A 17,207-nucleotide genomic window follows, 5' to 3' on the forward strand; every position below is an offset into this window, starting at 1 on the left:
CAATTTTCATCTCAACTCATTTCATCTTAACTCACTATCCAAACATCTCCTTAGAGTTTGTGAAAGTGAATATAAAATGAAAATTTTGTTTGAATATAATATTTTAAGATGGATAATGATATACCTACAACTACTTTACAATAAATTTACAATTCATTTTAAATCAACCAATGTAGTCGTGACACTTCATTGAAAGATAATTTTATTTTTACTTAACTACCCTTCATTTTAAGTAGAGTAGTGAACTAATTGTAAGGTTATCATTTTCCTTTAAAGATTATTTTTTATTTTAGGATTCATAAAAATTCTATTGACTTTTGTGTTTGACTAAAATGTGTTACTCGCATAACCAGCAGACAGACAAGGTCTTAAAGGAGGTGTGGTGGACAGGGCCGAGAGTAAAAACTACCACACTGTCAAGGCGAGGGCCAAGGGACGAGTGAGGACACAATCTGCTTGTTTAGGGTGAGTAGCGGGCTTACGCATTTTTGATAAGTTTTGATGTGATAGATAGTCTATTATTGCATTGTGAGGTAACTAGTGGTAATTGGATTGCTATCGTTAGGTTGTTCACTTAGGCTCATTTTGGATGTTGAGTTAAATTGAGATGAGTTGAATTTTTTATAAATAGTAGTGAGTTGTGATGGTGAAATGAGTTTTGTGAGACTACCTAAGATGAGTTTATATGTACTTGGATGTTAAGATAAATTAATATGTATTTATGGAAAGTTAAAAAAAGTTGTAGGTCCCGAGTGTAAATAAGTGTTAAATTGAAAAATGTTGTAGATTTCATGTATAAAGAGTTATTGAGTTGAGAGTTGGGTGTTTAGATGTTAGACTCAATTTAAAATTAAACTGAACTGAGTTGATCTCAGTATATTCCAACATCCAAACGGAACCTTAGATTGAGTTGTCATGTGACATGGTGAACTCCATCGGCATGTTGGAAAATGGAAGGAATGACACATTGCAAAAAATGATTTCGAACTATTTGTTGTGGTATTTGGGTAAAGACAAACAAGTAGAACTTCACATCTTATTTAAAACGAGATTGTAGTTGGACCATATGCAAAGATTGTAAACTCACTTCATTCTAATTTACTCCAACTTCAAGACTCTTTGAAACCTTGTTTTAAGTCCACCAAATGAAGAATGATTGAGTTGGACAATTTAGAGAATATTTAGATAAAGATTCTTTAAGATTGTTTGCATACAAGCACTTTGTATAATTAGAGAGTCATGCATACAAAATGTGAACACTACAATATTAAATGCTGCCCATAGATAATATACGAACAACATTAAATTATGCAAATTTACAAGCTATGTTTTTCTCTCTAATTATAAAAAGTACTTATGTACAAATAATTGGAATCGATCTCTATATGTAAATATACAAAATGACGGATTTTCATTTATGAGGCAAATGATCTCATAAATTTAACTTAATTGTTTTTTAATCTAAAGTCAGGTTTGGATACAAGAAGCCTCTCAACTCATCTAATCTAATTATTATAATTTTTTCAAATTCTCACACAAAATACTATAAACAATCCAACTTTTTAAAATTTCAAAATAAAAATAATATTAAAAAATAATATTCTAACAATATTTTATTTTACTTTCAACTTTCATCTCATCTCAACTCACCATCTAAACCTCGTCTTAGATGATATGTGAATAATATTAAAATAGTCTATAAATAGTAATGAATAATTTGTGAATAATAGTGAAACAATTTAAAAATATCTGAAAACAGTTATGTTCTCAAATAGGCTCCGCTAGCATAGCATGCTCCTCCCCTTATTCCTTCAAGTAAAACCAAAGCCGTTTCTTCCATTCAATCCTTTCACCACTTGCTTCTTCTGTATTATTATTAGAAGAGAACATGCTACATACATAAATAGATTATACAAAATAAACTTATAAATTGATGTGATTTTATGAAATCCGTTAGATATACTTTACAATAAAAGTAACTTTATAATCTGACATACCACATCAAACCACATCATAAAGTTTATTTTTATGTAATCTATTTATATTTAAAGTATTTCCCCTACTAGAATACCCACAATTCCTCTCATCACAGCCACACTTTTGAAACAATGCAAGACCTTCATACAAGCCAAGCTCCTCCATCGGCAAATCTTGGTCCAGGGCCTCACGGACATGGCCACCGACCTCATAATCCTTGTGTCAATTTCTTTGAAGCTCTATAATCTAACATTACAACAAAAGCTATGAAAGGTCTTAGGATCGTTTGGAGACAACTATTTTCAAATATTTCATTTCTAAATATTACTCGAATATAAAATATTTTTTAATTTTAAATTTACATCTTATCATTACTTAATTATTACAATTTTCTTAAACTTCCAAATAAAACACAAAGCCCTATGCAACTTTTTCAAACTTCTAAACAAGAACAATGAGTAATGTTAGATATAAGTTCTAAGTAGATAAACTTTGTGCAAGCCCTTTATAAAAAAAAATGAATTCCATTAATAAAAAGGAGGTTTTTTACACTTTTTTTTTTTTTAATGTGAGGTCCATTTTTTACAAAAGCTTGCACAAGGTTTATCTATTTATAATTTATATATATCATTTTTCATTCTGAAATATTTTTAATATCCAAACTAGTCCATAATGTATCCAACAAAGCTCTCATAGTTAATTAGGATTCATTGCCAGCAAGACATGCAAAAACTGACATACATCGACCAAATTTTGACAGCCCAACCTGGGCCATTATATAAACATATTTAAGAGTAATTTTATATATAATAGTAAAATGCAAAAACGTCACGTAATTATTTTGAAAAATAGTGAGGTTTATTATTAAAAAATTAATTTTTTTATGTAGATTCCATATTTTATTTATTTTTTTAAAAATAATTACGTGACGGTTACACAATTCATGATTACAAATATTTTTTTCCATATTTAATAGTACAAAACTTGGTTTCCAACTCAAAAGTTCCCAAAAGTTAATTTTTTGAAGTACATTTTGTTACAGTTCGATAGCAATTTATTACTATCAATCTATTGGGCTTTGATGCAATGCCTTATTCTAGGACACCTAAAAATCTCAAAAGAAAGACAATGGGGATGCCATTCTCCCACGAGTACAAAGCTGTAAAAGATTTATCCCACAAGGGGAAAAAAAAATTTAAAATTTATAATGAATTTTGCGGTCTACATTTTAAATAAAGTTATTTTATTTTAAAGTCAGTGTGCAGAGTATATAATTTATATTACTTAAATAATAATATTTTATCTATAATATTTAAATTTTAAAATCTATCTTTTAAATCAAAATATATTACGTAAACCACAGATGTTGTATAGGTTTTAGAATAACAGTAATATTTCAATAATCAAAATTGACATATTACAATAGTCTTGCTAGTCGAATCTTAAGAATTATTGATAGTTTACTGGTTTGGATTTAGATATGCGATGAGATGGTTTTAGATGAAAGATAAAAGTTGAAGAAAATATTGTTGTAATATTATTTTTTAATAATATTATTATTATTTTGAAATTTGAAAAAGTTGAATTGAGATTTGAAAAAGTTGAGTTGTTTATTATATTTTGTGTGAGAATTTGGAAAAATTATAATGATGAGATGAGATGAGATGAAACACTTTCCGAATCCAAACAAGGCCTAAAAGTACATCATGTATTTAAAAAAACAAAAACTCAAAACAAAACTAGAGAAAATAGATCATTATTGATAAGTAATTAACCAAATTGAACTTGATATTATCATAAGAGTTTATTGAATGCATAAGTTAAGGGAGAATCGTATTAAGACCATTTTGCCTCAATTTAGCATAAGATTCAAAATTTATGTTGTTTGATTTTTTCCACTTATTTGATAAAGTTTTGCATCTTTTGAACATATTTATATTCTTATATTATGATTGTAATTATTTATATGACATTTTCAAGAGTTGATTAAACAATTAAAAACTAAGCCTCCCAGCTAATTTTATATAACGTTTTAAATCTTTAAATTATTACATTTTCTTTTATTTTCAATTACATTAACTTATAAAATCACCAATTTAAATATTAAATTATTGTTTATTGATAATTTATGTCCTCAATTTGATCTGATCATGAATCTCGATAAAAATAAAATTTACGGTATAATTTTTGCGAAAGGGTGTTTAAATAAAAGAACGAATATCTTATTTGGACGAATTTCTTTTAATTTACTCTATAAATTTGGCAAGCATAAACTTAAAATCATAAAAAAATAAGCACTTCTTATATATTTTAGAAGATAAATTATATTATTAAGCCTGCGTGTAGAATATGCCTAGTAAAATATATACATGATATAATTTAATTTAAAAGATAAATTTTAAAATTTAAAGATCTGTTTGGCAGCACAACTATTCTAAAGTATTTTTAGATATCCTAAAATATTTCATTTCTAAACATCATTCAAGTTCAAAACAATTTTTGATTTTAAATTTTAAATTTTTTCATTTAGTTATTATTTAATCATTATAATTTTTCAAAACTTCCAAACAAAATATAAAAAATAATTAAACCTTTTCAAATTTAAAACAAAAATAATATTATAAAAATATATTTAAACATTTTTTTAATTTTATAATAATTTTATTTAAATATTTCTTTCTCATTTTTTAAAATTCAATGAAACATATTAACTCAAATTATTTCATTATTATTCACAGATATATTGAGATATTCTAAGTATCTAAATGGAGACTAAATCTTAGAATCAAATATTACAATTTAAGTGATGTAGATAATATGCTCTACATATTATTTGAGATTATAATAATTCATTTTAGAAACAAGATAAGTTTTTAATTAATTATTTAAAAGGAAAAGACAAAACAAAGAGAGGAAAACAAAATAGGGGGGAAAAAAGAGAGAGAAGAAACTGTTGGTCCACCACCTCAATTCAGGAGCGCAGTTGCCCCCAAAGCCTACACAGGAAGTGTCGAGAGGAAAAGAAAAGGAAAAGAAAATCGAAGCAAAGGTACACACAATAGCAGCCGGCCGGCCACTACCGTCATCAGGTGCTTCCGCCTCCTATATTGTTTTTCATATATATATTTTTTAATTTTTTTTATCCTTTCCATTTCTGAACCCAAACATGCTTTCGACCAAACCCCACGAAAGAATAAGTTACATTACAAAATATCAGATCTTTGTTTCCCTTGGTTTTTTTCGAAGGAATTGCTTTTAGCCTTAGAAACTGTGGTGGGATTGAATTCCGCACTTTGGGAAGACCTCAAATGTGTATGGGATTGGGGTTAGGGTTAGAGGTGTGGGAAAAGGAAATGGGATTCGCCGGGATTTCGGATTCCCAATCTTCGGATCCGCGCTATGAATGCTCGATTCTTGGTCGAAGAGCCAGGCCGGCACGGCTTTTTGGCTGATTCTGTAACTTGGGTCTTGTCGTCCTTTAGGTGAAAGAGAGAAAATGAACGTTTTTTGCTCTTTTGGGTATCTCGAGAAATGTAGGGTAGGTGGAAAAGAAAAATATGGGATTCTGAATGCCGTCACTGGCTTAACCTTTGCGAGGTAAGTTTCGCACGTCATTTTCAAAATTCTTAATTTGACTATTTTTTTTTCAAGGGCTTTGGAATTTTCTTAGCAAAGAATAGTGCAATAAGAAAGTAGCATTTTAATTTTTGTTTATAATGTGGTTTTATTGGTGGGGTTTCTCAGGTATGGTGGATGCTTCTTTCTGAGACCTACTTGTAGGTTTTAGTGGTTAAAAATGGCAGAAACAAACTCAGTTGATGCGATTCTTGAATTTTTGCGAAAAAATCAGTTTACTAGAGCCGAGGCAGCTTTGAGGAGTGAGCTAAACAATCTTCCTGATTTGAATGGTTTCTTTCAGAAGCTTCTGATCGGAGACAAGGATAAGGGCTTGGTAAGTGCAATAGGGGAGAATGGGGACAAATTGGTGGTGGAAAATCAAGGTCCAGTGCCTCGGGATAGCCGTGAAGTTTCGAAGGAATTAATTGTGAAAGAGATAGAGTGTGGGACTGCTAGGAATGGGTCTGACAGCAAATGGAAGAATGCTGCTCCTCCTGGTGAGTGGAATAAAAATAATGAATTGTTTGGGATGAGCGACAAGAGCTTCACTTTTCTGAAAGGTTCCGAGGACACTGTGCTTGATTTATATTCGTGGGAGTTCAATCCTGGTAATTGTCCTGTTGGAACTTATGGTGGTAGCAGTACTAACTGTAACTTTCAGGAGCTTCAGATCTCAGGACAACCAAAGTATCGTACGAGTGAAGTTGCTGATGCTGGTAAAGCCACTCTCAGGACTGGAGAAGAGATTACTTTATCTGTTGAAAAGAGGACATCATGGCTTGGAAGTACTAGTAAAGCTAATCTGGAACCCAAGTACGAGAGAATCCAAGCAAGTGATCCCAAAAAACTTGATCAGCAAGTTAAGACTAGTAGCACATATCTGAAAGAAAACTTTGCAGATAATCCGTGGTCCAGAAGGGAGGAGCCTACAAACTCATCTTCTGATATTTGGAAAGATTGTTCCGTCAAGACTGTGTTTCCCTTTTCAAAGGGGGATGTGTCAACCAGTTATGATAATGCTACAGATTCTGACAAAAATGATGGAAATAGAAAATCAGAAATGATTGATATTAGGGCAGCAATAAAAGAACAGGTGGATGATGTGGGAAGAGCCTTGTACTTTGGTAAGTCACAAGGGGGTTCTGAGCAAAAAACCATTGGCAGTTTGAGTTTTCCTTTGACTTCTGAGAATCAGAAGGAAGAATTACCCAGGTTGCCACCTGTTAAACTGAAGTCGGAGGATAAGTCATTGAATGTTCATTGGGAGGAAAAATTTGAGCGGGATGGACCTGGTGCAAAACTCATCAGTGTGGACAACTCTCTCCTTATTGGGTCATATCTGGATGTTCCTATTGGACAAGAAATCAACTCCGCAGGTTGGCTTATATGTTGGATATGATCAGATGATTTCTTTGCTTACATTATATTGCTTTTCTTTTGTTTGCAATTGTTCTAGTTAGTTTATTATTCTGGTTTGTAACTTGTACTAACCTACATATTTTTCTTACATTTCCTTTGAATTTCCATTTCTATTTCTTTGTAGTCGTCGTGGTCTTTTCTTCATCTCTCTTTGTAGGGTTGATCTATCTGTTTGGTTCCCTTGTGTTTGTGGCTTGTTATTCATGATCAATTGCAGTTCTTGAGCTAGTCAAGATGTACTCAACTCATCATAGTCAGCATTATTATTAGTATCTTTGAACATATTGCAACTCATTTGTGGCTACTACAAAAGGTTGAGGTGTCATGGAGGTGGTAGCCTTCATTTAATGACCTGTTTACTACGGTTAAAAAAAGAGAGGAATTTATTGATGTATTTACCATCAGAAGTAGGTGAATTGTAAATTTGTTATCATTTGATCTAGTGGTGTTAGTCTGACGTCTTATCATTGTGCTCTTAAAAGTGGATGCTTGCTCTACGCCCATTAAAAAAAGGGATGCTTTGCTCTACATCTTACCATTTTCTTCCTCTCTCTTATTTTAGTATTTTCTTGTGTCAATGTATATATGTTACATTACAGGAGTCCATCCTGTAATGTTGCCTTTGCACATGGTTTTTCTTTTTCTACTTTATATTTCCTGATCCTTCAAGTTTTGAAACTCATAAAAGGAATCATTTTAAACTTTATATATATATATATATATATATATAAACTAGCAGTGGTTTAACGTGCAAAACATGTTTGCCACATTTGCCTAATTGGAAGAAAAAACAAAATTCCTGAAAATAATGTGTCCAAACAGCAAATAAAGTGTGACTCCTTACATGCAGCACATAATCTTGAATAATTGAATTAGTTGTTAGTTCACAATCAACAAGATTGAAAGAGTACATAAGATTGATTAGTAAATAACCTAATGCATAGGAGCATAAAACATATAAGCAAGCATCTATGAATTTCCATATTTCTCTACTTTAATAAGAAGAGTTTGTTCCAACCGTAGTATTTCTAAACATTTCCTCTGGGTTGATCATCTGTACTTGAAAGATCAATCACGATCACTTGTTCAAGCTTTGCATGGAAGTTTCAGCTCTACAAATTAACTATATTTGATGGTAGAGATCAATGCATGCATGTCATGTTACCTCCAACCATGCAGAAGATGTAGTGAGCTCGTATGAAGCAAATCCACCCTCCTTGTTCTTGCTCTCACGTTCTTTCATCATTAAAGTAAGCCTCTTATATTTGTAAGCTCCAAAAATATTATAATTGTAGAAAATCATTTTATAGAAATTATTTTAGTTAATTAAGAATATTACAAGATTTAAATTATGTTAAAAACTCTAATTATTTTAATGGTTTTACTTTTTTAAAAATATTTAGCAAAACTTCATCATTTATTTAATGATGAAAGATTAGTATTTTATAAATTAAAGTTGATTTTAAATGTATGATATTATATTTATATTTTAGTTATCTATTTTAAGTGAGTATATTTTCTGTGTTTTAACCTCTACCGTTGGATCAATTCTGGAGACTCAAGATAAAGGGTTGGGATTTAAAGGCCCAAACCCTAGCTTTTCCCCTTACTTTTCCCTCTTCCCTTTCTCTCCTCCCTCCAGCTGCACGCCCCTCTCTCTCTCGATCTCTCTTCTCCTCGGCTCCTCCGAGCGCCGCCGTTGCCGTGTCACCACCAAGCCTAGTCACTGGCGACCTTCCCCACGCCGATCTCCTCCCCACAGACCTCTCTCTCTCTCCCTGCAACAGGCCGAATCTCGTAGCCCTCTCTCTTCCTCCCCCTTTGATTTCCCTCCACCGGCCGCCGTGAGCATCTCCTCCCACGAGCTTCGATGGCCACCTCTTCCCCACGACGCGGCTCCCCAATCTGCCTCCCTCTCTCTTGAAGCCTTTATCTATCTCACGGTTTCTTGCCATCGCATGGCCTAGATTTGCTGCCTACAGCCGATGACGCCACCACCAGCCCTCCACGGCACCTCCCCTGCTCCTCCATGCCCAACCGAGCCTCCACCTCTCCCTTGCTCTGTTGTGTGGTGATTTTGTAATGATTTACGGTGATTTTGTGATTGGCAATGGCGGCTGTGATTTTGTGATGATTTATGGTGTGGTTGTGCTTAGGTTGCTGTGAGGTTGTACAGAGGGACATAAGTGGAAGAAGAAAGTGTCAAACAAAGACACTGTTCATTCCTCTTCTTTTGGTTATAGCGGCTTTTAAGATATAAGGGATATTTTCTAGATGTTATGACTTATCAAAAAAAATATTTCCTAGATGTTATGTCTAAAAATGTCTTAAGTTGTTCAAACTATGGAAACTTATGTTATCAGTTTGAAGGCTGTATTGCACTTTTAAATTCCACTTATGGTTTATTTCTCCAGTCACATGTTAGTTGCCAGTAAAATCCTTTGAACTGATATTTTGGTATTTTTGTTGTTGAAATTCCACAATGTGATGGATGCATTTCTTGTGCCTGGTGAAACCTTGGAATCTAATGTACTGTTTATGGCCACATTTTTTAAGCAAGCATGCTTGATTACTTATCTCCGAGAGCTGTTGAATTTATCTAGAACAGGCCTCAATTTTTGGGTTCATCAAGTTCTTTTCAATCACTCAGTTGTTAGTTATTGATCCTTTCTATTTTTCCTTTTTTCTGTTCATTTTTCAAAAATTCTTTCTGATAAATAAGGAATTTTCAATGCCTGGTTTATCATTGGACAGGTGGAAAAAGGATTCCAGGAGGTAGTTGGCTATCTGTAAGTCAGGGTATTGCAGAGGATACTTCTGATCTGGTTTCTGGTTTTGCCACCGTTGGTGATGGATTAAGTGAATCTGTTGACTATCCAAATGAGTATTGGGACTCTGATGAGTATGATGATGATGATGATGTTGGATATATGAGACAACCAATTGAGGATGAGGCCTGGTTTCTGGCTCATGAAATTGACTACCCAAGCGATAATGAAAAGGGCACAGGGCATGGCAGTGTCCCAGATCCGCAGGAGAGAGCTCCAACTAAAGATGAGGATGATGATCAATCTTTTGCAGAGGAGGATTCTTACTTCTCTGGCGAGCGGTACTTTCAAGCAAAAAATGTAGAAACGGTTACAGCTACAGATGATCCTATAGGGCTGTCAGCAACTAACATGTATGGAAGGACTGATGACAATGATTTAATTGCTCGATATGATGGACAGTTGATGGATGAAGAAGAACTGAATCTGATGCGTGCAGAACCTGTCTGGCAGGGCTTTGTGACTCAAACAAATGAACTCATCATGCTAGGAGATGGGAAACTTCTGAATGAGTGTGGGAGGAGGCCGCGGCTAGATGATAATTGTATGGATGATGAACAGCATGGTTCGGTTAGATCAATTGGTGTTGGTATCAGCAGTGATGCTGCAGATATTGGCAGTGAAGTACGGGAAAGTTTGGTTGGAGGCAGTAGTGAAGGGATCTAGAATATTTCCGTGATCATGACGTTGGGGTTGGAGGGTTTAGATATCCTCAAAAGAAATATATTGACAGATCAAACAGAGAGAAAAAGAAAACTACTAACCAAGAGGCAAACAAATATGTCATTGGGAATGACAAGGGCGCAAGTATACAGACAAAAAATCGTACCGATGGGGGATTTTCGTTTCCCCCAGCACTGAGGGATGGAAAGTTGGAGCAGACAGGCTCTAGTAAATCTTTATGGTCAAACAACTGTAATGCCATTATCAGTGATGAAACTGACGACCATCTTAATGCTTTGGTGGGGTCTGATGGCATGCTTGCTTCATGGAGGCGGAAAAGCAATGATTCTTCACCTGTCAAAAGTTCCAGGGATGAAAATAATGCTCATGCTGCGAGATCCACAGATTCTACTCCCTCAACAGTCTCTAATTATGGTTATGATGAAAGAGAACATGCAAAGCAAGAACAAGACCAAAAAGCAGGTGCTGTAAGGGAAGAAGATCCAGCAGCATCACTCGAAGATGATGAGGCTGCAGCTGTGCAAGAACAAGTAAGGCAGATAAAGGCTCAGGAGGAGGAATTTGAGACCTTTAACCTCACGATCGTGCACAGAAAAAACAGGCATGTATTTTTCTACATTCCCATCTTTCAGCTGGTACTTTTTCTTCAGTGGGCTTGATATGCTGCCATCTGCATCTAGATCGAATTCTAGAATATTGGTTGTACTTTGCAGACTGTGGTGTCGGTTCTTTTTCGTTTTGATTTTATTTTTTTGATAAGTAAAAATATTGTATATATCAAAAGGAGAAACCAAGTACACTGAATGTATACAAAATATTGTTTTGATTTTATAGATTTATGTTGATACCCCCTTTCTCCTAACTACCATTGCTACAATTCCAAACCAATGATCCATTTCTGATTTATGCCAGATAGCTCGAACCTGGATTCCGTTCCTACTTTCTATATTAACTTATTCAAAAAAAAGGTATCTTCTATATCACTAGGAAAAAACTAAAAGCATATATGGCATTTTAATATTATCCATATTTTTTTTGGTAAGTAAGATAAATATTATTGATATGAATGAGATAGGCATAGCCCGTGTACACAAGAAGTATATAGAAGAATACCTAAATACATTCTAAGAGCAATTTAATATTATCCATATTAGGACTAGTTATTGTCAATTAACTGAGATAGAGTAAATGGTCATTTGTGTGATATCCCCGTGGTTTTGTAAATGAGCTCTAGTTCGAATGGGCTCTTTTTCTTTATTGAGAATGGAACTGAGGGTATAATCATGGGCTCAAGATCCCCTGGCTCCATTTTTAATTTACTGATAATAGAACATGATTCTAGGTGATCCTCTTTTAAAGTATTCATTATTATCATGATGGCATCGACTTTTTATTCTTTTCCAGTTTTTGGCAAGCCTTCAACTTGAAAGTAGTTTTGTTTGGTTAATTATATTGAGAATGGATTCTTTCATGAAAGGGTTCTTATAGTATTTCTAAGGTCATTGTTTTTTCTTGTCTCCTATGTATGGAACATATCAAGGAGTAGTTGAGACATTTTATTTGTTTTTTTGTTTTTAAATTCAAGGATGTCGTTGGCAATCTGTTGCAGATTGTGAAAACCTTTTAAAGGATGTTTTGTTTTGTTCATCTTTCCTTATTCATGACATGATATAACAACCAGATCATTGGTCCTACTATCTTTGTATGAAGTAAAAGGAATGGTATAAATTTGAAGGATCGTCATTGGATGATTGAGTTGAATTTTTTTTTTCAATACTCTGTTCCTTTTGGCAGCTTCCAATGGTTTTTAATGGGCTGAGGTTCCATTATTTTATGTCTCCTTTTCTATTTCGAGTTAGGTGTTCCTCTTGAATGCGTACTTGGACTATGCCTTCTGCATTCTTTAGTAATAAAGTTTACAATTACTCATAAAATAAATGATCTTTGTACCTTCTAAATGATTTGTGGTCTGTCCTTGGGGGAAATCATGTATAAAGTTGTTTCTGGTGGATGTAGTCTTAGTTGGCAACTTGGAACAACGATAAGCTTTATGTGGCATATGACATTTTCTAGCAATTTTGTCTCTTCTACTTCCCACAGCATTTGCCGAGAACTTATTTTGCCACCACTTATACCGACTCATTGTTTATGCTGCCAAAGTGAGCAGGCCTTCCAGTTTATACTCTCATCTCTTGCCTAACTGATTATCTAACTACGTCTTTTGTTGCTCAGAACTGGCTTTGAAGAGGACAAGAATTTCCATGTTGTTCTTAATTCAGTCATAGCTGGACGTTATCATGTTACTGAGTATCTTGGGTCAGCTGCATTCAGTAAAGCAATACAGGCACATGACCTGCACACCGGTATGGATGTATGTGTAAAAATTATTAAGAACAACAAGGATTTTTTTGATCAGAGCCTTGATGAGATAAAGCTTCTCAAGTATGTGAATAAGCATGATCCTGCTGACAAGTACCACGTTCTCCGATTGTATGATTATTTCTATTATCGAGTAAGTGAAAATATGATTCAACTTGCTATTGATTTTTTACATGCTGTTATGGCTGTTGGTGAATGTCCATGTACTAGGTAAATTAGTGTCACATTAATTTCTATTTCCTTCATTATGTCTAAAAGAATATTTGCTGAATTCATGTGAGTGACATGCACTTCGAGAGCTGGTTGTCAAATCCTATCACATCCTACTCTTTATGTAGTCATCCTGTTCCACCAGACTTGTTGCCTAGTAGGTCTTCAATCGCTTGGAGATTTTGGTGGGTTCTTGTTTAATTTTGTCAGGTAGTTTATAATTGTACACAGGACAGTGAGCTTTAGTCCTCTAAATTTTGCGCAAGGTTGCAGTTGGACCCCTTACTGGCCGTTCTAGTTTTGTGGAAGTCTTACTTTTAGTTTTTTGTTCAATAGTTAACTGTTTGTTTTGGTTTTATTTAATTTTTTTAAAGTTTTGAATCTGTTATTATCTGTAACCAAATTCTTGTCCCATTCTCTGGGAAACCCGAGCTGATGTCTTGTGGGAATCTTGATGCGAAGCCTAGAAATAGAATTCTTTTCTTCTTCTTTTTGATTGGTAAACGAGATTTGATTGATCATAAGAATAGGCAGGAGCCCCAAGTACACGGGACATATACAAGAGCAACACCTATGCGCGATGTTCTAGTGATACAAGAAATTCATGAATGTTCATGCCATTAAAATCATTACAATTGACCAATGGAAAAAAGTGCTAAAAAAGAAAGTTCTAAGCTCATCCATTGACCACTCACGATCTTCAATACTTCTCTCTTTCCTCTCCCTCCGAAGACGCTACCATAGACAAATCGGACACATCTTCCAAATTGCTGCAATATGTGAATTGCCCTAGAGTCCTCTCCATGAAGCGATCATCTTTCTTGGCATCACCGAAGCTAAACTCAGCCTAGCAAAGAATTCATTACACAAGGTCATGGCAATCTCACAATGAATTTGTAGATGATCAACGCACTCCCCACGCGGCACCAAGAAAGCTTATTTTCAAGTCGCCCCCCCCCCCCCCCCCCCCCCCCCCCCCCCCCCCCCCCCCCCCCAGGAATAGAGTATACTAGGTTATAAAGCTCAGAGAAGGCGCCGACTTCCCAATCTTGGCCTGCTCTAAAAAATGTAACATTCCATTAGGGAGTGCCATTGGATAGATCTAGGAGGTCTGCAATTGAGGCTTCCTTTATTCTCGCTAAATATAGAATTCTGGATGATAATTCTTTTCTTGTTCTTCTTCTCCTTCAAGCATTTTTTTTTCATATCAAAACCAGCCCAAGTTTTCTTTAGATTTACCTTCAATAATCATATACCATGCTAGAACCTAGTGTCCTAAATACCCCAGAGTTAGGAGCCTGTCAAACAGTGTTAGGGAAAGCGCTAGGTGCACTTGAGTGCAAATGCCGTCTAGAGTCCAGGTGTAAAGTGCAAGCACATGCTTGATTGAAGTAAAGCACACATTTAAAAAAAGGTTGGAAAAGCAAGATGGTAATATGTTTATGGAAGGGGTAGATTCAAATGACTATTGCACAGTTTTAATTGATTGAGTATTCTGTGTCATTTTTTTTATGGTGGGGGTACGTTATAATTTTTGTGTGGTTTGGGGGGTGATCGCCAAAATTGATAGTTTGGGTGATTTCAAATCCGTGGTTGTTTTAGGGGCCTTTGTGTATTTTCCCCTTTGTTTATTGATGTCCTACGTATGATTTCTCTAATGATGCTATATTGATGGGTAGCTACCTTTCCCATTATTTTGCAGGAGCATTTGTTAATAGTATGCGAACTTCTCAAGGCAAACTTATATGAGTTTCACAAGTTTAATAGAGAAGCGGGAGGAGAGGTTTACTTCACTATGCCAAGATTGCAGGTTTGTGGCGTATCTTTTTTTTCTTGGGTGCTCTTTTTTTTTCCCTTTGTTTTTGTTCTGCCATGCTGGCAGATATACTTATTTTCATTGGGTTTTGCAGTCAATTACCATTCAGTGTCTTAGGCACTTCAGTTTCTGCATGGACTTGGCCTAATACATTGTGACTTGAAGCCCGAGAATATATTAGTGAAAAGTTACAGCAGATGTGAGGTGAAGGTTATTGATCTTGGGAGCAGTTGTTTTGAGACAGATCATCTCTGTTCCTATGTACAATCCAGGTCCTATCGTGCCCCAGAAGTTATCTTGGGACTTCCATACGATAAGAAGATAGATGTATGGTCACTTGGCTGCATCTTGGCAGAACTTTGTACTGGCAATGTAAGTTATGCTCCTAAAATATACACATATATATATATCTATGCACCTGTGTATGTATTTCTATTTCATTGCCCTTTTTTCTCCATTGTAAGGAGTCTAAATGATTTAGAATCTATGTGGAAAATTGATTTTGGGCTGAAATGATACTTCTTTATGTTATTGTTGATAATGCATCAAGTTCACTGTTTCAGTTGGCTGAGAACCACAGACACTTTCCTTTGACTTGGATTTTTCTTCCATATCACTTAATGCACTTGATGCATTGATCATTTTCACCATCAATTTAACTGAGATCTTTTTGCGGTTGATTATTTTGCCATTTCTTTCTTTTCCTAGATGCTGATGCAAATGGTTGAAATGAATTTTGCCCTGATGCAGGTCCTCTTCCAAAATGATTCACCAGCAACATTATTAGCTCGGGTAATTGGCATTATAGATCCCATAAATCAAAGCATGCTTGCCAAAGGAAAGGACACGTACAAATATTTTACCAAAAATCACATGCTGTATGAACGGAATCAGGTGAAAATCTCAATTTTGGATGTCGTATTTGTTCGATTAATATAAATAGTATTGTCTGTTGCTTTTGAGACATGAGGTTTGGATGGGAAAACAAAAGGATCTTTAAAAAGTTGCCAGTGGGTTGGCTCTCCACCAGTTAATTGAGTCAGCACAGATATGCGAGATATGTGTGACGTGGCTGGCTTTATTTTCGTTGTTTCTATACGTGGTGGAACTCTACTGTCCTTTAAAGAGTTATCTGCATGTCCAGTTTAGATATTAGGTATTTTTATTCTTGGGTGACAGATGCTATGCTAGTAGAGCTTCCATCAAATAGTTTCAGTCTTCTTTTTGACACTTCATAATATCTGTCTCGAGAATTCAGTACATTGTAGGACTGCTAGATGAGGTGCCCATACTGGTTACAAATCAGTTGAAATACATTTATATCTTATCATTCGATACAGTCAAATTTACACCTTTATTTCTTAAACCTTCAGTGATCACATGTATCCAACTAGAAGCGCAGTTCTCTTAAGTGATAGTGTTGATTTACCATTCAACTGTGTTTGTATAAATTTCAATTCATAGCATGTATGTGCTGTAACAAAATTAAAATTCTGGTTCCTACTCTGTTAAATTTTGTGTACAAAATCCTTTGGTCTTTTTATTTATATGATAAGTAATAGATTGTTATTTTACCATTCCTCAGGAAACGAACAGGTTGGAATACCTGATACCCAAAAAGACATCCTTAAGGCACCGATTACCAATGGGGGACCAAGGCTTCATTGATTTTGTTGCTCATTTACTTGAGATAAACCCAAAAAAGCGCCCTTCTGCTTTGGAGGCTTTGAAGCACCCATGGCTATCATATCCATATGAACCCATATCATCTTGAAGCATTTGAAGATTCTGTTGGTGGAGATGACATGCTTACAGGTGCCCTCTTGTTTGGTTTTGGGTGTCTTATTAAAAAGAGGGGAAGGAGCCACTTTTGATTTCTGGCTGAAACATGTCATCTATTTAAGGTGATAGTTTTTGACGACATTGCACCTTACACCCATGCACAATGCATTGAAAGGTGTGTTTGGTTTTGTTGGTGATACCAGTCTTTCCTTCCCCCCTTACCAAGTTGTACAATTAATCATTATTATCAAGAATGTAATTTTGCACGTAGGTGGTTCTTGCTTTGCTTTTTGTGTTTGAAATGGTGGAAGAAGATTTAAAATCCTGTTGTACATGATGTGTGATAATTCTTTTAGGTTACTTAGTAGTATTTTTGTGAAAATAGCTTCCTATCCAATTTTGATATGGTTCATCACGCAAAAATTGCTTGCATTTTATGGTTTTTGAAGCCAACATTGTGGCCTGGAACCATTAGTACATTGTTTTTGTGCAGC

General features: G+C 34.8%; 1 protein-coding gene across 1 annotated transcript; it reads left to right on the forward strand.

Moving 5' to 3' along the window:
- The first annotated feature begins 4,904 nt into the window (after positions 1–4,904).
- Positions 4,905–17,091, forward strand: LOC121242513. Its single transcript, XM_041140374.1, is given in 10 exon segments — positions 4,905–5,066; positions 5,722–6,971; positions 9,769–10,497; positions 10,500–11,127; positions 12,759–13,038; positions 14,818–14,925; positions 15,026–15,044; positions 15,047–15,303; positions 15,682–15,825; positions 16,517–17,091. Coding segments are annotated over 9 exon segments (3,552 nt in total). The 5' UTR covers positions 4,905–5,066; positions 5,722–5,773; the 3' UTR covers positions 16,706–17,091.
- The last annotated feature ends 116 nt before the right edge of the window (positions 17,092–17,207 follow it).

The sequence above is a fragment of the Juglans microcarpa x Juglans regia genome, chromosome 8D (assembly GCF_004785595.1).
Source record: "Juglans microcarpa x Juglans regia isolate MS1-56 chromosome 8D, Jm3101_v1.0, whole genome shotgun sequence".
Lineage (NCBI taxonomy): Eukaryota > Viridiplantae > Streptophyta > Magnoliopsida > Fagales > Juglandaceae > Juglans > Juglans microcarpa x Juglans regia.